The sequence below is a fragment of the Choristoneura fumiferana genome, chromosome 26 (assembly GCF_025370935.1).
Source record: "Choristoneura fumiferana chromosome 26, NRCan_CFum_1, whole genome shotgun sequence".
Lineage (NCBI taxonomy): Eukaryota > Metazoa > Arthropoda > Insecta > Lepidoptera > Tortricidae > Choristoneura > Choristoneura fumiferana.
Window position 1 is genome coordinate 390,601 of NC_133497.1, and position 25,435 is coordinate 416,035.

The following is a 25,435-nucleotide window of genomic DNA, read 5'->3' on the forward strand; positions in this document are numbered from 1 at the left end:
CTGTAAGAATACACATACATCCCGCAAACCCAACTATAATTACCATCACACTACACTGACGCGTTTCGAACTCAATCAGAGTTCAATCTCATAGCAACACAAACGATTACTGTACTAATGGTGACGGAATGAATGGTTGTGCTACTAATGTATATTTTAAATTAAAATAAAGAAATATATTACATACATCAATACTTAGTGATGCGGCTGTTCGAATGATCCATAACCTACTATAATGAATAATCTTCATGAAAGATTGCGCAGTGTCATCGGTTTCAACCAACGATTCCGCTCAAACGGGCGTCATTCCGTCTGCGGGTTAATGGTGTGTAACAGATAAGGCTGTTATGACGCGGATTTATGCCTGTATTCTATAGTCTGTGGTCGGAGGTGGCGGCTCTATGGTTAAGTGAATCATAACGTGATATTTGTTTTGTTATTGCGACACATTCAAACAGTGGCATGGTTAGGCGAGACCTTTTTAACCCCCGACGCAAAAGGAGGGGTGTGATAAGTTTGAAGCCAATATATATATAGTAGTTTATTTATTTATATTGTAGTTTATGTATTATATTGTTTAAAGCACTGTATAGTAGCTTCCATTATTTTAACTATTAAACTCACCCTTTGTCGGACCCTAACGTATTGCTCCTTTCCTCTCATCCACTCAAAGGTTGACTGGTAGAGATCCCTTAAAGGGATAAGTCCGCCTTTGTACAAGTATCTTAAAGTTTGTCAGTTGTATTTTGTTAATTTCTTTGTACAATAAAGAGTTTACATACATACATACATACATACAATATTCTGTCTGCTTGTCTGTCTGAGGAATCGTAGCTCTCAAACGGATGGTTTTGTTTGTTTGTTTATAATCGTTATTGAATAAAATGGAAATTCAAAAAAATAAAGTGTTAAATACAAAAGTGGACTTAGGTATCCCTGAAGGAATCTGCCAGTCAACCTTTGAGTGGTAGAGAAGAGCAATCAAGCAAAACAATTGAACCATTTTTTTAACATTTGACGCTTTTTTTGTGTGAAATCGATTTTCACTGTAGTGTTTTTAGTTACTTTTCATTCAAATTGGTTCAGCCGTTTTTGAGATATTGAAATTTGAAATATAAATGTGTTGGTTTATTAACTTTCCAAACAACTTGGATGGGCAGCTTCATAGAGATAATTTAGTGAAGCACTATAGGGACAGTTTAGTGAAGCACTATAGGGATAGTTTAGTGAAGCACTATAGGGATAGTTTAGTGAAGCACTATAGGGATAGTTTAGTGAAGCACTATAGGGATACTTTAGTGAAGCACTATAGGGAAAGTTTAGTGAAGCACTATAGGGACAGTTTAGTGAAGCACTATAGGGATAGTTTAGTGAAGCACTATAGGGATAGTTTAGTGAAGCACTATAGGGATAGTTTAGTGAAGCACTATAGGGATACTTTAGTGAAGCACTATAGGGATACTTTAGTGAAGCACTATAGGGATAGCTTAGTGAAGCACTATAGGGAAAGTTTAGTGAAGCACTATAGGGATAGTTTAGTGAAGCACTATAGGGATAGTTTAGTGAAGCACTATAGGGATAGTTTAGTGAAGCACTATAGGGATAGTTTAGTGAAGCACTACAGGGATAGTTTAGTGCTAGGATCCCTAGACGTGGTGCTTCACTAAACGCCTTATAGATAGGCTCAAGGTGATTTTCTACCGACGAGGCGAGACGAGACGAGACGAGACGAGAATTTAAATTTGTATGGTGGCGCCCGCGATGGCTCGCGGCGGGCGCGCGAGAATGCATACAAATTTCAATTCTCTTCTCGCCTCGCCGGTGGAAAATCACCAAAACTAGTGTTTCGTGCTCAATTAATGATGGGTAATATAATGCATTAACTCTTTTGTTGAAATAAGTCTGAAAAAAATTGTGGTTTCTATGCATTATTGAAATAAGAAATCATGAACAATGTATGGAAACCGCAAATTTCATCGGACTTATTTCAACAAAAGAGTTATGCATTATATTAACTGAGCACGAAACACTAATTTTGTATTACGTCCTAGATTTCACCCTGTATGATGATGATGATGAAGAGAAGTGGCGGAGAACAGCTACTAACTTATAATTTATTCACCGCTCAACTGTAAGACCACACATTCATCACAGACGGTAATGAATAACGCGCACCTGAACCCTGCTTCACGTAATCAGCGGATTACTTTCATTAATTAACAGTTTAATCTGTTGTTACAGCGAAATTGATTAATTAGAGTCACTTTTTAAAGTTAGTTGGATGTTTAAGTTCAGAGCACCTGGGCGACCGAGCTTTGCTCGAGCTAAAAAGAGTTTTCCCAGAAATCAAGACCAAGCTAGATCGATTTTTCACACCCGAAAACCACTACATACCAAATTTCATCGAAATCGTTGGAGCCGTTTCTGAGATCCCCGAAATACTCGTATATATATTTATATACAGGGTGAAATCTAGGACGTAATACAAAATTAGTGTTTCGTGCTCAGTTAATGCTGGGTAATATAATGAATAACTCTTTTGTTGAAATAAGTTCGATGAAATTTATCCTACATTGTTCATGATTTCTTATTTCAATAATGTATAGAAACCACAATTTTTTTCAGACTTATTTCAACAAAAGAGTTAATGCATTATATTTCCCAGTATTAACTGAGCATGAAACACTAATTTTGTAGTACGACCTAGATTTCACCTGTATATCTATACAAGAATTGCTCGTTTAAAGGTCTTAGATAAATAGATAGATATAGCTAGTATTTTGTTTGACTGTAAAAGAAACAATATGCATGGGTGTCCTATATTTTCGGATAGTCTAAGAAACGGACTTAAGTAAACATAATAATATTTTTTACCTACCTAACCACCCTAAGTTAGGTAGGTTTATTTTATAAAAAAATCGTAGAAAGCAGCTGGCCTTACCAATTGCGAGGCTTCGGGCGGCAGGTCTTTGCGAGGCCCTTTGTCCTTCGTGAAAAGTATGTGATGCGAAAATATAGTTATAAAAAATAATATTTTTTAAATTTGCTTGGGTTGTTGCGCGAGGCCCCTGCAAGAGCGAGGCCCCGCTCGCCACCCCCTAAGGCCGCCGCTGGTAGAAAGTTTCACATAAATTCTCGATTAGATTGAGCTATATGAAATGTAGCATTAAACCAAATGTTATAATAACTCTAACGAATGCGGTTATGTATCATCAAGTCAGCCGAAAGACGTCCACTGCTACATAGACCTCCCCCAAGGCTCTCTACTCAGACCGTCTTGTGCTTTCCGCATCCATAATCCCGCGATCGTAACCAAGTCGTCTCTCTATCTTGTTGGAGGCCTACCGACAGCTCGTCTCTCGGTCCGCGGACGAGAACCTTCTGACCCCATCGGCCATGTCCTGCGAGCAATGTGCTCCGCCCACTATCACTTCAGTTTTAGCAGTTTCTGCGGTTATATCTATTTGTCCTCCATGACGTGTCCGACAAAGGTGAACCTTTAAGCTTGTTTATTATGTGCCCGAATATGGCTGGCAAAACCGAACTTTGTTTTAAAGGTCCTATTATAGGGTGCGTAATGTAATAGACCACTATATTATATTTATAAGTGTGGGAAGGTCTCGGTCTTTATAATAAGACGTTTGTCATCCAGGTGTTCCAAGCGATGAGCCTCAAAATTTACAACAGCCTTATTTACAGAGCTGTGCCACTCCAGTCTCTGCTTCGCGAGATCTTCCCAACTGTCGCATGGGATGTTACATGCGGTAAGGTGGCGCTTTAGGACTACCCTGTAACGCAAGAACTGGCCTCCCGGAGTCCGCTTTCCTCGTTTTAATTGAGAGTAAAAGACGGCCTCAGAAAGCCTACCAACATTCATACGCACAAGGTGTCCGCACCACCTTCTGCTCTTAATAATGACTCTATGCCGTTGAGATTAGTTCGCCTGAAGATTTCAGTGTTTGTGACTCGGTCCTGCCACTTAATGCAGGTATACGTATATCATTAACCCGAATAATTCGTAGATTAAGTAACAGCGAGTACCTGTCCTTATTTCACCTCACAACATAAACATGAGGTACCCGTTTAACTATGAAGATTACCCGGGCTTTACTATGTTACCCGTAATCAAATTCAGTCATAACATTTTGAATACTTCATGGTCCCTAGCATGCTAAGTGATGCGACACAAATAACTCTTTTATCCCCCGACACAAAAAGAGGGGTGTTATTAGTTTGATGCCAATGCGCAATATCTGTCTGTCTGTCTATGGCATCGTATTTAGCTCCCAAACGAATGGATGGATTTCGATACTTTTTTTTTATTGAAAGCGATTTTTATTATGGCACTTGGTATGGTGGTGGCATGACCGCGCATTCATTGCATAGACATAGCTATCATAAGGTCGCGGGTGAGCAAAGCAATTGTGTGTACCTAGTTCATAGATTTTTATGTTGCACTAGCCGCTACCCGCGACTCCATCCGCTTCGAATTCTTTTATCATTATCCCGCGGGAACTATGTAATTTTCCGGGATACAATGCAATACATTATAAAATTATGTATACACGACCTTAATTTAGGTCAATAAAGTTGTATACATATTTTTGTTACTTTGGTCGTAATCTCTTTGTAGTTGACTGTACTCCACAAATAGTAAGCGATACAGAAAACAGGTACACAGAAAGAAAATTACAATCTAAAACTATATATTGTATTATACGTATCCTATGTCCTTTCCGGGATTAAAACTATCTGTAGGTATACCGAATTTCGTCGAAATCGGTTCAGTGGTTTAGACGTAATGAAGTAACAAATAAACAAACGAAAAGACTTACAAACTGTCGCATTTATAATATTAGTCCGATTTTAATTAGGTATCTACGATGATTAAAGTGTACATGAAGTGACGAAGCACTGACAAACCTATGCTAGAACCACTCGCGTCAACGTTTTAAAGTCCAGTTGTTGTCCAACGCCGGGTAAACAGCGCATCCGGCTGCGCGGGTATCGTCCGGTTTTTGCCGCGACTCCATTAGGCGACAAATGGCCTGCGAACTGATACCGCGCGCTGTCGGGTAAGGGGAGGGTGCAAATTTAATCCAGATATTAAATAGAAGTTATTTTTATTGTGTCCTATAACTCTTTATATTATAAACTAGCTGTTGCCCGCGACTCCGTCTGCGTATCCCGCGGGAACTATGCAATTTTCCGGGATAAAAATTATCCTATATCCTACCCTAGGACTCAAATTATATGTACCTATACTGAATTTCATCTAAATCGGTTCTGAGGTTTAGACGTGATGAGGTAAAAAACAAACAGACTTACAAACTTTCGCGTTTATAATTGTAATATTAGTGGGAAGTGTGTGTGTGTTTTCCAGGTGGTAGGACCTTGTGCAAGGTCCGCCCGGATTGCTACCACCATCTTGCTCGTTAATCCTGCCGTGAAGCAGCAGTGCTTGCACTGTTGTGTTTCGGCGTGGAGAGTAAGACAGCCGGTGAAATTACTGGCACTTGAGGTATCCCATCTTAGGCCTCTAGGTTGGCAACGCATCTGCAATCCCCCTGGTGTTGCAGGTGTCTATGGGCGGTGGTGATCTCTTACCATCAGGAGACCCACCTGCTTGTTTGCCATCCAATCGAATAAAAAAAAAAAAAAAAGTGTAAGTACATAAGTTATATATAATCGAATCGGCAAGCGCAGCGTAGGACGTCCACCAACGAAACGGAAGGATGATCTGGTTAAAGTCAAAGGAAATATATAGAGCACTATTTAGGACATATTATGGGCTACATAAAACAAATAGTAGGGTGGCAGGATAAATATAAACTTTGTTTAAACCTCCTCATAATCCGCTCGAATCCTTTACCGGGGGCAGCAAACAGCGCGACATCGTTCGGGCTTCTATTTCCCTTATCTCAGGTTAAACTGCTCGCGCTTCGCTGAGCTCGTTCCAATAACGAGGCCGCATGTGGCATGCCACAAAACCTTGCTACAGTCAGTGACCTCCGGGGCATGAAATTAAATACATATACAAATATTTTTGCTCAAAGCAATAAAGAATAAAAATAAAATAATGTATTACTATAGTGTCTTCGTAAGACATAATTATAAGTATAATTCTGTTTTTTAACCGAATGAACTTATATTTCTATGCCTCCTGTGATAAGTGATACAAATACAAAATCGTCATTTTACAGGAGAGCGAAAATAAGATTTAAAAAGTTCTTGTTTGTGAGCCAAGGGGGCTAGCATTAACCGAAGCACTTTTTTTATACATAAAAATATATTCTATAAACTTGCATTTAGCGTTTTTCGGTAAATATTTTAAGTTCGAAAACAAATCAATATCTTTACAATGAATAGAGTCCATATGGTCGCGGGTGAGCCTAACCTTATTTTTTTTTTTTTTTCACCTGGGAAAATCCGTTACGGACTTCACCGGCCCGGGGAGACCGGTGGGTATGTGGGAGTCCCGCCCCAGAAGGGGACGGTGTACCCACTAAAAACCCCAGGGTGTTCCTCTTTTCCGTCTTATTGCAACCGGGCTGTGGGAACTGTTAGCGTCCATGGCCCGGAAGCGCGACGGTTGTCCATTCGGGGACCCGCCTCAGAGGACACTCCTCCTTACTCCATCGCTGTAGGCGCGCCGGAACACTTGGCGTGCCTACCAGCTCGGGGACCATAACGGCAGGAAACGGGCATCCCCGTGCCCGTCACCCGCAGTCCCTATTAGGGCGGAATTTGGCGGCGGTTATAACCTAACCGCCTCCGCCCAACTCGCCTGCGGCGCAGGGGCTGGGAGGACGGGTCCTCCTCTCGCTCCCGTTCCGCTCCTTCCTTGATTGCCATCACCTCCTCGCAGAAGGAGGCCATGGCGATCCACGACCTCTCGCTGTCGGTCATGGATTTAACGACGGCCGGCAGCGAGAGGTCATTCCCAATGACTGCCTTTAAGCGGGACTGCTGGTCTGTAAAAGCGGGACACACTTGCAACGTATGCTGCGCGGTGTCTTCCGCCCCGCCGCAGTGGTGGCACATTGGTGTTGTCTCCCTCCTTGCGATCTTGCACAGGTACTTGCCGAAGCAGCCATGCCCCGACAGTACCTGCGCTAGATGAAAGGAGACAACACCCCATGTTCTGTCGACCCATCTGTCTAAGACGGGCCGGACTCCCGATATGGTCCAGTGGCCGGCGCTCGGCCGCTCCAGAGCCTCCAGCCATTTCCGGAAGAGAGTTTGGCGTGAGATGTCTCTCCACCGCCTTATCTCTTCCGGACAGGGCCGTTCCCCTCTGGCGCGCGCCTCGGCTACCCGCTGGTAGACGTCGGCTAGCACTTCGGCATCCAGCTCCCACGGTGGGGTGCCCGCCAGTACGCAGGCCGCCTCGAACGAGGTGGTGCGGTACGCCCTCGATACCCTAACCGCCATGACCCTTTGCGGTTGCCGCAGGTGGGTCTTGTTCCGGGCGGAAAGAACCTAACCTAACCTAACCTAACCAAACCAGTCTTTAGTCTAAATCACAGAGTACATATATAAGTCTAAATGAATTCACCAATTCCGATAAATACCTACAATTCACACTTTTCTCATTCTCCATATCAACCTGCCCCACCCCCCTCTGGGCCATCGGCTGGCCACGCCCCTGTTTCAGTGTCCTTGACTATACTATACCCAAGGCTGAGAACGCCTGCGTCATGTTTGTGGCATTTGACGATGCCACATGCCGCGGTGCTTACATTGCACAGTGGCGCCATTTCTGTCGATTAACGCGTTCAGAAGAAAAGCCGTAATGAAGTTAATTGAGTGAACCAAAGCGTCGTAAATCATCCCCCGAAATAAAGGGCAGGGTGATATAAAGAGAGAAGAAAACTTTGTTTGTCTCTTTGTCTATGTATTGTGCTCACACCACACGAGTTGTTAGGCCAAACACGATTATGCGGTATGAAATTATGAGTTAAGTCGATTAAGTCGTGCCAAACTATACCTACCATGCGGTACGAAGTTACGCCAAAAAAAGAAGAACCTGTTTACAGATTTCATGGTGATTAATTTATCAATAAAATATTACGGCATTAGCATTTCTTTCCTAAACTACCAATGCTCAAAAAAATATTTATGCAGGGTTTTTTTTATCTTGACTTCTCTAAAGCGACAGAACATTCTTCTAGCCAGAAAGCTTAGCAAAACAAAGAAAGCTTAGGAATGTTAATCAAGAAGAAAATAATATCTGGCGTACCTATTTTAAAATAATGATAAAAATAAAATTTTCAGACAAACTGTATGGACGACATTTCATTGTTTATCCCCAGGAGGATGTGAAGAAATCAGGTGAATCTCATCTCACACGGTTTCAAAACACTAGGATTATCTTAGATTTAATTAAATTCAAACAAAAAAAAATTGGCCTCAATATTACGTAATTTACTAGTTGATTTGCAATAACTAAACGCATGCGAGAAACGTCAAAATGTTACAGTAGAAGCAAATTACGCTTGTAGGTTATTTTGTACTTGTTCTACACTCAAACAACAATATTCCGTGTGCTGCTATGATAAGGATTACATTCAGTTTCACTTTTAAGAAACGATTAAATAATAAGTAGTTCAGAGGTACCATATTTAATGAAAATGTCATAGTCAGCTGTGGAAGTACGGTTTGTTTTCATGAAGAAATTTAAAGAGAAATACGTAAATATTACACAATGAAGTTCGTTTCTCAGTTACTACAGCCTCTCCTGACTATACCAAAGAACGCTAAGATAAAGAATACTGAAATTACGTGCAAAAGTCAAAAGGTAAGGTTATAATAAAACACTAGAAGTTTTAAAATATACTCAGCGACACAAAATTTGGCCACTCTGCATACAAAATTACCTATTTCTGCATACATTTGAGGGCTAGATTTTTTGCCGCTCAGTATATATTTTTTGATTTAATAAAAAATACTCTGTGATTTTCCAAAGCTTCGTATAAAGTTAGTCTTGTAGATGCTTCCGTTTTTAGTGTGAAGATACGGTTTTTTTCTAACAAGTACAAACTTATAACTATACTATTTCTTTAGGAAAAGAACTGGAGCGACTGTTATTGAATAGTACTGTTATTTAAAAAAAAAAAATTAATTTAAATAATTTAGGCCGCAATTTATATTTAAAATAGTCTGCAATTTATGGGCACTTTTACGTCATTTTTTAAACTACCAGCGCTTTCAGAAAGACCATCATTGCCAAGAAGAATGCGCCGCAAGAAACTTGGCAGATAGTAATTTTTTCAGAATAGAATAATTACAAAAAAATAATAAAATTAAAGTTAAAGAAAAAATTACAAGAAAAGAATAATAAAAATACAGGGATGTATGGGGTCCCTTAGTTACAAAACCTAAACTAAACACTAACTATATATATGTTCAGTGGAAGTGTAGTGTTGGCCGTGACTTAAATTGTCTCCACAGCAAATTTCATCTAAATCAGTTTAGACATTAATTCATGGTTGATTAATAAACAACCTGAAACTTTCTTACTTATAATAGCTTTCATGATACAAAATATATATTCCAGCTCCTCTTAGAATGCGGGCTCATTCGTCCAACAGCCTCGGGTCTCTTCGCGCTCCTCCCGCTCGCTCTCCGGGCGGTGGACAAGCTGGAAGCCCTAGTCCGGCATCGCATCGAAGAGGTTGGAGGGCAGAGGCTGTCCCTGCCTGCGCTGACTGCTGCTAATCTATGGGAGAAAACAGGGAGGATGAGCGAGGAGCTGTTGAAGGTTCAAGATAGGACTGGGAGGAGTTTTGTTTTGGCTCCGGTGGGTATGGTATTTACTTGTTTTATGAACTAAGACAGCAAATGGGATAGATTTAAACGAGAAGGGTTAGTTAAAGACAGGTTTAAACGAGATGAAGTTTGAGTTTAGACGACCAGATGGCCTAGTGGTTAGAGAACCTGACTACGAAGCTTGAGGTCCCGGGTTCGATTCCCGTGTCGGGGCAGATATTTGTATGAAAAATATGAATGTTACTATGTATTTAAGTATGTATCTATCTTTATAATTATATTTATCCGTTGCTTAGCTTACTTTGGGACTAGGTCAATTGGTGTGAATTGTCTCGTGATATTTATTTTATTTATTTATAAAGTAACAAACAAACAGACTTAAAAATATTCGCATTTATAATATTAAGTAGATATAATCTAAATTTTAAAATTGATGTATAGTCAATTAATGGTAAATGTATATTATTGTTATTTATGTAACATTGCAGACACACGAAGAGGCGATAGCAGACTTACTGGCCGATGTAGGACCATTGTCATATAAGCAGCTACCACTCTTAGTGTACCAGGTAAGCGCATTTTCATTAAAATAACAAAAATTTTACTTAAACTTTAAAATTTTACTTAAATTTTGTTGTTTGTGTTATGACCCATTTTCTTAGGAACACGCTCGCGTTCCCATACCCATTCTCATTTCCATTCCCATATTCATTCTCACTCCCATAATCATTCTTATTCCCATTTCCTTTCTCATTCCCATTTCCATATTCATTCTCACTCCCATTCCCATTTCCTTTCTAATCTCCATTCTCATATTCATTCTCATTCCCATAATCATTCTCATTTCCATTTCCAAACACATTCTTATGCACATTTATCTGTTTTATTCAAATTATCATTTAGACGACCAGATGGCCTAGTGGTTAGAGAACCTGACTACGAAGCTTGAGGTCCCGGGTTCGATTCCCGTGTCGGGGCAGATATTTGTATGAAAAATACGAATGTTTGTTCTCGGGTCTTGGGTGTTTAATATGTATTTAAGTATGTATCTATATCTATATAATTATATTTATCCGTTGCTTAGTACCATAACACAAGCTTTGCTAAGCTTACTTTGGGACTAGGTCAATTGGTGTGAATTTCCCGTGATATTTATATTTATTTATTTATTATTATTATTATAGCACACGCTGCATGTATTCCAGAGAAGCGACAAGTTCGGCGACGAGCTCCGTCTCAAGCAAGGCGTGTTGCGCGGGCGCTTCTTCCATTTCTATGATGAATAGAATAGCAAAAAAATTGTTTTAAAAAAAAGTTTTGTAATCTTAATCTAAATATAACAGTAGTTAACAGTGCACCAAAATGAATACCATTCAGCAAATGCCGATGTCTGAATTTCTTCAGTCATGGCGCTGGTTTTTTAACCCCCGAACCCAAAAAGAGGGGTGTTATAAGTTTGACCGCTGTGTCTGTCTGTCTGTGGCACTGTAACTCTTAAACGGGTGGACCGATGTAAACGCGTTTTTATTAAATTGAAAACAGGTTTTCTGGCGATGGTTCTTAGATATGTTTTGTCAAAATCGGTTCAGCCATTTTTGAGATAATGAACTTTGAAGTGACAAAGTCGGGGGTTTTCCAACTTGTTGGTTATCAGGGCAACCAAATAATCTCATTCCCATTTCCATTCTCATACCCATACTCATTCTCATTCCAGATAAGCGACAAGTTCCGCGACGAGCTCCGCCCCAAGCACGGCGTGTTGCGTGCGCGCAGTTTCCGCATGCTCGATGCGTACGGCGCGCACGCCTCCCACGAACATGCTGTCACCACGTACCACCGCGTTACCGACGCGTACCAGAAACTATTTAAAGATCTGCACCTCAAAGTATACAGAGGTAAGTAAATGAACTATAAACAATGAGGGCTATCGCGTATGAATTCGCCGCTAGAGGCGCTAGTGTAGCGAGAGGTTTCTGAAATAAAATAATAAAAATAAATATCACGGGAGAATTCACACCAATTGACCTAGTCCCAAAGTAAGCTTAGCAAAGCTTGTGTTATGGGTACTAAGCAACGGATAAATATAATTATATAGATATAGATACATACTTAAATACATATTAAACACCCAAGACCCGAGAACAAACATTCGTATTTTTCATACAAATATCTGCCCCGACACGGGAATCGAACCCGGGACCTCAAGCTTCGTAGTCAGGTTCTCTAACCACTAGGCCATCTGGTCGTCAAATGTCAAATGTCATGTTTTTGGGTGAGCTACGCGGGTTTATTTATAATTAGAATAATTTTGTGAATATTCTGCATTACCTGAAATTAATTATGGCAAATATGCGTTCCGGGGCAATGAATGTCTGTGTTTGTTTTGAGACAGTTTTGTCTTTCGGAAACCGCAACACTGTGGCATGCTCGATATTTTTATCACACGGCGGCCACGCCGTACAAAATACGCGTTCTTGAATCTACAAAACAATACAATAACTCTTTATGCACACCAATACAGGAATCTACTACATAAGCACGACGATGTCTGTACACGCGTCAATGTGTGCGTAAGATTCACAGGGCTGACTATCACAGAACCCTAGTACTATAAGTAGGTACTACCAATGACTTTTAGTGGTACTTATATGTAGGTATAGCTTAGATATGTGCAAATAAATGTAATCGTTAATCTTACCTATTTATTTAAACCTAATTATAATGTCTGTCTGTGTATTTAAGCATTATTATTTTCAATTACGACGATATACGACTACAAACTTAAACGAATTATTCGGTAGGTAGTTATTTCATGTATTAATCGCGATAATTTCAGAAATCATTATTTATTTAGAAAAAGGAAGTAGGTGGGGTACCGTTACCAAAAAAAAGTGCTAAGTACAAAGGTGGACTTATTCCTGGAGGGATCTCTGCCAGTCAACTTCATCATCATCAACCTACAGCAGTCCACTGCTGGACATAGGCCTCTTCCATGGCGCGCCACAACAGTCTCCAGCCCATCCATCCGCCGCCAGCGACCCTCTTAAGGTCATCCGTCCACCGTGCCTCAGGACGCCCTACACTAGGTTTCCCCGTCCGTGGTCTCCATTCGAGGACTCGTCTGCTCCACCGTTCATCGGTCCTGCGACAGACGTGGCCAGCCCAACGCCACTTCAACGAACTAATTCTCTGAGAAACGTCAGTGACTTTCAGTCAACTTGTATTATTAGTATTTTGTTTCCCGTGCGCCAGTGGCGGCGGAGTGCGGCGACATGGGCGGCTCGGAGTCCCACGAGTGGCAGCTGCCCGCGCCCGCCGGGGAGGACCGGGTGCCCACCGACGGAGGCAGCGTCAGCAGCGTTGAGGTGAGAGCTCTCGGTAGAACAGGATTCAAAATACAAGACGTGAAGATTAGAACTTTTCACAATGAGGGCTAACCTACGTATCGGTATTTCACGTAGATATTTCTCCTAAATCTTATTTGCCCAAATAACTATGATGTCTCTGTCTCATATTCAACCCATATACGGTACGATTCCTCTGTACGATCGATCTGATGAAAATCGACGAATCGTACCGTGTGTGGGGCCTTTAAGAGGTCACAATGGAGAACGAAATAAATAATAATAAAATAAATAAATAAAAATATACTCGATAATGCGAATTTTCCGCCTACAAGTTGTCGACTCGGATTGACTAATTTTTTACGCTTTTCAATTTGATGTACATTTCGTTCGAGTCTACCGTACCCCTTGACGAAATTATTAATATACAAGATTTATTTGGATGATGATGGTGATGATGACTTGGCCAGGTGGGGCACACGTTTATCCTGGGCACGCGGTACAGCGCCACGCTGGGCGCCCACTGCGTCCCACCCAGTGGGCCCCCGCAGCCGCTGCATATGTCTTGCTACGGGATAGGAATCACCAGGTATTGTTTATACTCTTTATTGTTATCATACAAAAAGTTAAAAGCTGGCCAAGTGCGAGTCGGAGTCGCGCACGAAGGATTCCGTACCATCTATGTATACAACATTAGAGATTAGTAAAAAAAAAACAAGTTGGTTGTATGGGGGAACCCCTTAAATACGTATTTTTACAGATACACATACAAATATCTTTATTTTGTGTAAAAATGTGGTACAAAAGCTGGTATTACATTTTATGGTCCACTATACAAAGTAGATACCTGTTTACAGAGTAACGGTGTCTCTTAGCACAGGTATTTTTTACTTAAAAAGAGGCACCAGCGGTAATGTAATAATGTACCCTCAATAAATTGAATAAATGTTTTTTTTTATGGTCTCACCTCACACATTTCACCAGAAACTGGCATTCAAAATGAGCACAGAAGAGACAGTAACAAAAGTTTGACAATACAAAATATATTTTTTCGCACACGCCATATTGAAATATTATGTAGCCTATGTCACTCCGACAGTTATGACGAATTCAATGATACCTCATATGTTACAATCCGTCCAGCCGTTTAGGCTGCAGCGAGGACCAAAGAAATGGACATACATACCCACATACATACATACATACGGTACATACATACATAAATACATACGCTCGAAAAACATAACCCTCCTTCGGGCAGTCGGGTAAAAAGAAGAAGAAACATGCCTTGACAATCATTTAGAGTGATTTAAAGTGATTATACAACTAAAGACTCTGTGAAAAAAAGCAAAACCATCACGCTTGTTGTATGGGAGCCCCCCTTTAAATATTTATTTTATTCCGTTTTTAGTATTTTTTGTTATAGCGGCCACAGTAATACATAATCTGTGAAAATTTCAGTCTAACTATTACGACTCAAGAGATAGAGCCCTGTGACAGACGGACGGACAGCGGAGTCTCATCAATAGGGTTCCGTTGGCACCCTTTGGGTACGGAATCCTAAAAAAGATGTATATTAATTTTATATTGCAGGCTGCTGGGTGCCAGTTTGGAAGCCCTATCGACAGACACGGCGCTCCGCTGGCCGGCGGCTATAGCGCCCTACCGCGCTATACTGATCGGACCAAAGGTATGCCCAGCATCAGCTGGAAGACGCCCACTGTTGGACAGAAGCCCCCTTAGAACGCCACAATAAATAAATCCTATCAATACGGTATTTGACAACTCTTGGATTTGCCATATCTTAATATTATTATGAAAATATAGATATACAGATAGTGTTTAGCGAAGAGAAAATTTAAATCGGTTGAAAATTGGATTTATAGTGATTTTTTGAAAAATCTATATACCTGTCTCTTTCTCAAACGCTCTTTCTTATGCAGCAAGTATGGCGGTACTAGCGTGTGACGTCACATGCCAGTATGTCTTTCTCTGTCTAATCTTGAATTTCAAACCTTTATAACTTTGTTATTTGTAAAGGCAGCTTAAAAATTGTTTCTCTATTTGATAAGGGCATTGTGTAGTTTTAATTCATAAAACATATACAAAATAGTCAAATATTGTATTATATAAAGAAGCTGTGGAGACCTACTGATTTGACCTATGGCTTCTCAAGCAGAGGATCGTGGGTTCAAACCCCGGCTCGCACCTCTGACTTTTTCGTAAATCATGTACATACATTTGGAATTTACCACGAGCTTTACGATGAAGGATAACATCGTGAGGAAACCTGCACGAAACTTTTAAAAACAATTCGTTTTTGGGGGGGTCCGTGACGTCACTCTTTATTAAAACAGACGACCGCATGGCCAAGTGGTTAGAGAACCTGACTACGAAGCTTGAGGTCCTGGGTTCGATTCCCGGCCGGGGCAGATGTTTGTATGAATAATACGAATATGTGTTCTAGGATCTTGGATGTTTAATATGTATCTAAGTATGTATCCGACTAATATTATAATTAATGTGAAAGTTTGTATGTGTGTGTGTCTGTTTGTTACTTCTTCACGCTAAAACGGCTAGACGGATTTGAATGAAATTTGGTATGTAGATAGCTGGACATCTGAAATAACACATGGGCTACTTGTTTTCCCGGTATTCCCACGGGATAGGATAAAATCTTGAAATTTCAACCGCTGGGCTTAGAGTCAAGAATTTTTGTACAATTGTTCTTAACACACCATTAGTGAAGATCACGATATAAATTTTGGGATTTACCAGGGGAATTTTGTAAAAAATCCCGGAATTTCTAATGTAAATAGGTACTACATCGAATAGTGTACGCGTGCGAAGCCACAGGTAAACTCTAGTTTACCTAGTATATAAGTATGTTTATCCGTTGCCTAGTATCCATAGCACAAGCTTTGCTTAGTTTGGGACTAGGTCAATTGGTGTCAAGTGTCCCATGATATTTATTTATTTACTAGTGTTTACCCTTCGCTTCGCACACGTAAATTATTAGATCCAGCCGCTGAATTGAAATTCAGAGATTTTTAAAAATTCCCGTGGGAATTCCCGAAAGTTAAATCGTTGTTTTCGTTAACGTTACATTAAAAACATCAACAATCATATCAAATTTCATGACTCTAAGCCCAGCGATTTTTGTTTCGTGATTTTAACCCTATCCCGTGGGAATATCGAAATAAAAAGTAGCCTATATTTTATTCCAGATGTCCAGATACCTACTTACCAAATTTCAAGATTCTAAGCCCAGCAGTCGTTATTTAGAGATCTTATCCCTATCCCGTGGGAATATCGGGATAAAAAGTATCCTATGTTTTAATCTAGGTTATAAACTATCTTTTTGGCAAATTTCATCCAAATCCGTCGAACCGTTTCAGCGTGAAGAAGTAACAAACATACTCACTCACTCACAAACTTTCACATTATAAATGTTTTCTGATAGAACACTTCTTAATATATAAGTTAAATGTGTCTACTCCAATAATTATTCGAGATAAACTTTTATATTCCTTAAAAACGAATTAATGTTTATGACCGGTTTTTAAAGAAAACAAAAGTCTATAACGAATAATATTGGAGTAGACACATTACTTATATATTAAGAAGTGTTCTATCAGACAACATTATTAATTTTCATTCAATTTTTATGGAATAATCGAGAAAAACTAACAACGTTGCCAGCTCAGCAGGTATAAACGCTCTTAAATAAGATTATCTTTCTATGGCCACAGGAGGGCTCCAAAGAGTGGGCATTGTACGACCCAACCCGCGTGTCGGAGTTGTATGAGGAGTTGTCGCACACGACAAGCTTGCGCGGCGACTTGTTGTGCGACGACAGACACCAGATGACCGTCGGTAAACGGCTGCTGATGGCCGACAAGGAGTGGCCAATTTATAGGCCGATAGGACTACGTTATTTTGAGGTATTAAGTTTCAAGAATTCTAAAGTTTCTTATTTTTTGCCTGTGGGTACAGTCGTACCTATGAAGCTTATTGTAGCGTTTTGTGTCATTTTTGTTGCCTGCATTTTCAGCAATTTGAAGATTTGTGGTTGTTTTTTTTTTATTTGAATAAATCTCGCAAAATAAATTTAAAGTTAAAAATAATTATGGCATCATATCTAGGATAGCCTGTGGAGTATGTAAACCAAATTTGTGTCATTTTCGTCCAGTGCAAACTGTTATATGGACAGTATGTAAAAATGGTGTGAAAAAAAAATATTACAGTTTATGAAATATTTATTTCCTATTTCAGATTACTTACATACGCCTATAAAAAAAAGTTGTGCCAAATTAGACCACGCAATTTTAAGATTTTAAATTATTTTGTTTTCTTAACCTACAAACGCTTCAAAAAAATATTATAGTCATTAGAGTTCACATATTTTATATCATAAATGCATGATAAATCGACATTGTAAATTTGTGTCATTTTCGCCCACGATATTTAAATGAATAAAAACATAAAAACAAATGGTTGCGGTCGAAACGGGCCGCGCGGTCAAGCGGCGGGGCGACGGGGGGCATAAGCACGCAAACACGTTCGTTCGGTACGATTTCATCTATGGGAAGCATTCATATTAGATAATACAAGTACTGTCGTCGCATGTAAGTAGGCAATTGCTGGCTGAGTATGAGTATTAACGAACGAACTTGCGAGTCCGTTTAACTATACAAAGCCAGCAATTGCTATTCCAGCCGAGACTAATATAAACATTTTTCTCAAAATGTATTACGATATTTAATTTTATATCAAAACTGCAGGTGTATTTTTCCTCTGAAAACACCACGAGCTGTTTCACACACATTAAAAAAAGTCCGAGGTTCTAACAAAATAACTGATACCTAATGGGTAGGTATCAGTTGTTTTGTTTTGTTATTTTGATTTGCTAGTTTTTTTTTTCTGGAACCAGATTGAATTGGCTGTAGGTACAGCAGGGCTACTGCGAAACTCAAAACTCGAAGTTCGTATCGTACTGTCCCTCTCGCTCTCGTATTAAATACTGTAAGTGTCAGAGGGACCGCACGACACGAACTTCAAGTTTCGAGTTTCGTAATAGCCCTGACTTGTGCCAACTTAGATATTACCGTGACCAAGTTTGAGACTTGATAATAATAAAATTTAAATGCGACATTGTTGTCGAGTATAGCGATCCTGCAATGTTTTTAACTCTTTCATTTTTTTTCGCTGGCCTTAAACTATGTACTTCGCCTATTATATAACTTAATGAGTATTGAATTGACTGACTTTTATCTGCGCTACGTAATGAACAAATTGCATAACTTTATTTTTTTGCATACTCTGAATGTAGTAACTATTCAAATAATGAAGTATGTAAATAATAGGTACATTAATTTAAGAATCAAAAAGGCTGATAGTTATATATAAAAAAGGTTGCCTGGAAGCTTAGAGCAACCCGGGCGGAAGGGAGTAGCCATTCGACGCGTTCCTCTCTGTCAAAGTACAAGCCCAATTGGGCATACGAATTTTATAAAACAAGGCGCGCTCGGATTTCAAACTATTAGACCGAATCGAGAAGCGCGAGTGAACGCGGCGGTGCTAAAAATACCGAATTGTTCAGTTTCCTGCTGTAAAAAGAGATCTGGGACATCAAGCTTGCAAAATTATGGTGTTACATTTCACATGGAAGTAAATTGTTATCGTATTATTGCTATTTAATTACATTTAAACAACAAAGACGTACATTATTGTCGGATTCGTTTACCAACATCGAGTCCTAGCGGTACAAATTTCGGATCGGTCAAGCGATAAATCGCATAAGCGATAAAGCGATGACTTAATGATGTTACTGTCAATGTGTTAGTTTGGAGTCATCTGTAAACGAATTATTAGTGTATTGTTGGATTATTTATGTGTTAACGTCGTCATTACAGTCAGTTGGCAGTTTTGTTTTTGCATCTAAATAAGCCGAACTGCACTTGTATGCACATTTCCCCCGCAACAAACGCCAGAACTATTTTAAAGGTAATCTACGCTAAGGTTGCTCCCTTCCGGTAGGAAGCCCGCGTTGCTCTAAGCCTGGAAGAGATCGCTCTTAAGCGATAAGGCCGCCTGTTGTTTACCCTTGTAATTTTCATTCTGTGTACCTGTTCTGTATCGCTTACTATTTTTGGTGTACAATAAAGAGTCATTGTATTGTATTGTATTTTATATAAAAATTTAGAAATGGTATGTTAGTCGACAAAACTAATGTTAACTTTAACTGATTGGCATTAAGTTCGAAAATTCTAATGATCGAAATTTGACGTGGATCCTGCTTATGACGCTAAAGTCGGATTTGTATTTATCTGTCGTGTCGTGTCGTCACGCATATATATAGTTAATTTAAATCGATATCTATATCTATAAGTATCCCAAATTTCAGCTAATGCTACCCAGCCGTTAAAGCATGATTGAGTAACAAACATCAAGATATACAAACTTTCGCATATATAATATTAGTAGGATGTGATCTAGCCCCTAAGCCCCTTCTCTCTCACTCGAACTTAAAGGAAGATGGATATCTTGTATGGTCAAGGAGTGTGCCCAGCTCTAAAACCTGGCTATCGCGTCACTGCATATCTAAAATAGCAGCGCTTAGCGTCAACAATCCTACCGGTGTGAAGTTAGCGGCCGATTATAACCCAACCAAATTAAGAAGTTTAAGTTATTATTTGCATTTGTGTGTTCATAAGAGTGACAAAAACACAATAACTAGCTTATATTCAGGGAGAAGTATTCAACCTGAACGTCTGGTGAAGCAAGAAAATTATTGCCAGCTACACCATATGAAAAAAAAACACCAACATGGAAATGAGAACCTCTTCAAATCTTTCCATAAAATAACACTGGACACTAAAAGCTTTCTATAAAAGCTGCAACTGTTAACTAACCTCATCTAGTCTAGGAGCCACATCCAATTTGGAAACGGGAACTCTCCGGTTTTTTGTGGCATGTTATTACGCACGCTGAGAGCTTTCGATCAACGCTTCAAATGTCCAGTAACCTCGTTTCGTTTTGATGAAAAGGTAGAATTAAAGCTAGCGGCCGATAAAAAAACAACTAAAATAAAAATAAACATTGATTGGAAAACGCCTTCCTCCTAGATATTATATTAATATCTGGAAAGATATTATATATTAATATGATTATGCATTTCAAAAGCTTCGATCAAATGCGAAACTACCCATAACCAACATCTAGTACGGGAGCTACGCCCAAATAAAAGTAGGGGGCCGAAAATGTATGCAGTAATATAAAAAAACGACCAACTTGGAAATGCGAACTTCTTTAAATCTTTCCATATTATAATACTGAATACTAAAAGCTTTCGATACAAGCTGCAAGAGTTTAGTAACCTTATCTAGTTTAGGAGCCACACACGATTTAAAAAAAAGCGGCGTATTTCTTTTTGTAATAAAATGTGAATAACAATATGTTGGAAATGCGAACCTCTCCAGTTTTTTCTGGCATATTATTACGCATGCTGAGAGCTTTCGATGAACGCTTCAAATGTCCACTAATCTCCTTTCGTTTTGAAGAAAAGGTAGAGTTAAAGTTAGCGACCGAAAAAAAAAACTAAAATAAAAATAAAAAACAATTTGAAAATGCGTTTCATCCAGAAATTTTAATAAGATGATTATGCATTTAAAAAGCTTTCAATCAAATCCGAAACTGCCCATAACCAACGTCTAGTACGGGAGCTACGCCCGAATAAAAGTAGGCGTAGTGCGTAATAATATGCCAGAAAAAAACTGGAGAGGTTCGCATTTCTAACAAGTTGTTATTCTCATTTTATTACAAAAAAAAAATACGCCAGTTTCTTTAAATCGGGTGTGGCTCCTAAACTAGATGAGGTTAGTAAATTCTTGCAGCTTTGTATCCCGTGTTATAATATGGAAAGACTTAAAGAGGTTCGCATTTCCAAGTTGGTCGTTTTGTCATATTACTGCAAAATTTTTCGGCCGCCTACTTTTATTCGGGCGTAACTCCCGTACTAGGCTTTGGTTATGGGCAGTTTCAGATTTGATGGAAATCTTTTCAAATGCATAATCGTATTAATAAAATATCTGGAAGGAACACGTTTTCTAATCAATGTTTTTTTTTATTTTTGTTGTGATTATTTTCGGCCGCTAACTTTAAATCTACCTTTTCTTCAAAACTAAAATGAGGTTACTGGACACTTGAAGCGTTGATCGAAAGCTCTCAACGTGCGTAATAACATGCCACAAAATACTGGAGAGGTTCGTATTTGCTATTTGCAACATGTCGTTTTTCTCATTTTATTACAAAAAAAATACACCGCTTTCATTAAATCGGGCGTGGCTCCTAGACTAGTTGAGGTTAGTTAGCAGTTGCAGCTTTAGTAGAAAGCATTTAGTATCCAGTGTTATTTTATGGAAAGACCTGAAGAGGTTCGCATTTCCATGTTGGTGTTTTTTTTTTCATTTTAGTTTCGAAGTTTTATATGCTGCTTGTTTTAATCTGGTGTAGCTGGCAATAATTCTCTTGCTTCACCAGACGTTCAGGTTGAATACTTGTCCCTAAATATAAACTTTGTGTCATACTACATCTAAATATAAACTAGTTTGTATATATATATCAACTAGTGTGTGTGTGTTTTTGTCAGACCTCACAAATGCAAATAAAACCTCAAACTTCTTAATTGGGTTGGGTTATAATCGGCTGCTAACTTTTGGCCGCTTACTTCACACCGGTATCTGGTAGTAACATCTTGGTAAAGCAGCCAGGAGCGTCTCCTCAGAAGGGAACGCCTCAGTGATTAATGACATCGATTTGAAATTTGGTACGGAAGTGTTGTTTAGATAACAATGAAATTACAGTCAACCAAAAGTAATCAGCAAAAAAAACTAAAACTTATTAGGTAGGTATCTCGTAAAAATTGCCATGGGATAGGCATAAAATCTCGAAATGACAAGCGCTAGACTTAAATTCATAAATTTTGCACAGCTGTTTTTAATACAAGTCAATGATAACTCAGCATGTAGGACCTTTTTGCAAGGTACCGCCCGATGCTACACCATCTCGTTCGCTAATCCTGCCGAAGCAGCAGTGCTTGCACTGTTGTGTTCGGCCGTGGAGAGTAAGACAGACGGTGAATTACTGGCACGTGAGGTACCCATCTTAGGCCTCTAGGTTGACAACGCGTCTGCAATAACCCTGGTGTGAGCAGATGTTATGGGCGGTTGTGATCTCTTACCATCAGGAGACCCATTTGTCGTTTGCCATCCAGTGTAATAAAAAAAAAAAAAAAAAAAAAAAACTGATGTAATTTTGGGATTACCCATGAGAATTCAGTAAAATCTCGAAATCAATTAAACTGTCAGATTACGCGTGCGAAGCGCGGGTAATATAAACAAACGAACGCTGCCAGCCGGCGCTCAAGCACCCGATGTACTCTTCCCGCGCTCGCCATTCGCGCGAAGTACGTTTCGTGGTGGTTTTTTTTTCAAATAATGAGAATCCGTGGATGAATGACACAAATTATGAATAGTGTTTTTTTTACACCCGTTAATAATCAAAAACACGTAAACTCTAACAACTTGAATTTTCTTTTGTGGGTTTTACAGGGTATTGTATTAAAAAAAAAAATATCTATAATATCGTGGATGAATTTGACACAAAAATATTTTGGATAAACAAATATCAGTATTTTAAAACGTCTGACATCTTTTTAACAAACTGTAATATTCTTTTAGAGTTAGTTGGGCGAAATGTTAGGTACTGGTTAAAAATCAGGATTCCCGTGGATGGATATGACACAAAATGCCTATGTACATCAGTTACTGCTCAGATATTAATAAGAAAGTAAAATTTTCGTCTTTAATTTTTTTTTTCGTCCAATACTAATGGAACACTAATACCTAAATTTCTACTTATGCAGGCACCCAAAATGACACAATTTTTTGTATTAGGTTGGGCAAATGCTCCGGAAGCTATATGCGAAAATAAACAACTTTAATATTTTTGAAGCCTCAAAACGTAGTCCTACGGTCTATTATTCCCATGCCCCAATGACCTTCGATCTGAATTCCTAAGTTTTCTAATGTTTTTGTAGCTTATTATATCAACAACAACGGCTTTAAGCAATATAGTATCCCATATTTACTGCAAAGTTCATTGTTTTCGGATGTTTGGCATCAAAGTTGAACAAATTTTAGGCCAAAAAAACCGGTTTTCTGGCCATAACTTTTGTGTTAATTAGTTTCAAATGAAAGCCCTCGACCTTTTTTAGAGACGTCAAAGACGAACCAATATGTAGACTTCGGTTATGTTAGATCTTGCACGTCAACAGAGATACGAAATAAGTGTTTTTTTTTTTTTCAGATAGGTAATGTTTAAAAAAATCATACAAAATTAAGTATTTTTTTTTTTTCAATCCGGTAGACAAAAATGGAGATAAAAGATTGGAGAACGATAGCCGTTTGACTTATAATTCTATCTGTAGTGCAAAAGTAGGAGATACGATTCAAAACTTGTCGAAAAACGATGAAAACCACGGGATCGAAGGTCATTGGGGCATGGGGTCCCCTTAAGGCAATTCCTTCATGGCTCATCTCCTAAGAATGCTAATAGTATAGTATATATTATGTTTTCTATCAAAGTGTCTCCTGAGTTACGGACAGAATAACAGGACTAAAAAGTTGATTGACCCAATGACGTCTTTTACTAAAAATTTTGAGATGTTCCTTTCTTTTGTCTCAGAATGGGGTATCCAGAAGTGATAGTGATCGGCAAGGCAGCTCTAGAGACTCCTCCGCGCTTCGAGCTGCGCGCGAGTGGACGCGTGCAGCTGCTGACGTGGCCGGAGCTGATGATGGCTCTGGCCGGGGTCGAAACGGGTCGGGCAACCGCGCAAATATAGAGATGGAGCAGTTTTTGTGGTTTTATTTCATTTTTTAAATATTTTACCCTACTATACCATTCGTTGATAAAATGCTTGGTTCCACGGAAATTGCAACTTATTCGGGATTGCCACCGTTACTGAATTAGACAAACCGGCTAAGAGCGTGTCGGACACGCCCGAAATAGGGTTCCGTAGCCATTACCAAAAAATTAAGTAATATTTTTATAAGGATTTCGTATTTTGTACGGAATATTCCAAGTTTAGGTATATTTTATACCTTAGGCTGCTATTTACTCTTAAACTACTAATAATTTTCAAGCTAACTTAGCCGTTATGGTTTTCCTTGTAAGTTTAATATACTTACTACCATCCTGAATTTTTTCAAAATTTTTTACCAACCGGTTTAGATTTTAGAGGGGGGGACGCCCGATTTTAACGAAAATTTACACTTTAAAAATTGAATATTTTCAAACAGATCACTGAATCGAAAAATCGTCTTAGCAACCCCCTAATGGTTTTAAGAGACCTATCCAACGGATACCCACACTACAAGATTGGATGAGAGAAAAAAAAACACCCCCACATACGTCTATGGAAGGTAAGCTACTCTAAAAAAAAAAATTAAAAAATTTTGTAATGTACTTCGTCGGCATAAGTTTACATATATATTCGTGCAAAATTACAGCTTCTAACACTGATAGTCCCTGAGCAAAGCCGCCGACGTACAGACAGACAGACATGGCGAAACCCTGAACACGCCGCGAAAGTGCTGAATGTTCGCCCAGGGGGGCTACTACGAAAATTGGAAAATGGAAATCTCCCTCGTACTCAATCGACCGTCACTCTCATATTCAATAATGTATACTACGCTATTTCAAACGTGCAGTGGCGTAGCTAGGCGTGGCGGAGTGGGCCCTCGCCCACGGCCTCGTACTTAAAAGGGCCTCACGAGGCCTCTAAAAGTGGTAGGACCTTGTGCAAGGTCCGCCCGGATTGCTACCACCATCTTGCTCGCTAATCCTGCCGTGAAGCAGCCGTGCTTGCACTGTTGTTTCGGCGTGGAGAGTAAGAGCCAGTGAAATTACTGGCACTTGAGGTATCCCATCTTAGGCCTCTAGGTTGCAACGCATCTGCAATCTCCCTGGTGTTGCAGGTGTCTATGGGCGGTGGTGATCTCTTACCATCAGGAGACCGTGCTCGTTTGCCATCCAGTCAAATAAAAAATGCGATGCGACCATAGAAAAGGGGCCTCGCTGATACGACTTCGCCCACGTCTACTTTAGTCCACGCTACGCCACTGCAACGTGCGAACTGAGTCCTAAACCATTTTAAAGGTATCTCTCACTCGCACTCACAGGCTTAGGGGACTGCCCTAGTGTTGTGTAAAGTATGGAAAATGTGGTATGATATGTTTTTGATTTCAAAGTCCTCA

General features: G+C 39.4%; 1 protein-coding gene across 1 annotated transcript; it reads left to right on the forward strand.

The window, feature by feature from the left end:
- Positions 1-8,462: 8,462 nt before the first annotated feature.
- ProRS-m (prolyl-tRNA synthetase 2-like protein, mitochondrial) lies at positions 8,463-24,033 on the forward strand. Its single transcript, XM_074107937.1, has 9 exons — positions 8,463-8,800; positions 9,560-9,802; positions 10,260-10,340; positions 11,486-11,666; positions 13,024-13,136; positions 13,586-13,704; positions 14,709-14,805; positions 16,868-17,016; positions 23,862-24,033. The coding sequence occupies exons 1-9, from the start codon at positions 8,708-8,710 to the stop codon at positions 24,019-24,021; spliced, it is 1,236 nt and encodes a 411-aa protein (XP_073964038.1). The 5' UTR covers positions 8,463-8,707; the 3' UTR covers positions 24,022-24,033.
- The last annotated feature ends 1,402 nt before the right edge of the window (positions 24,034-25,435 follow it).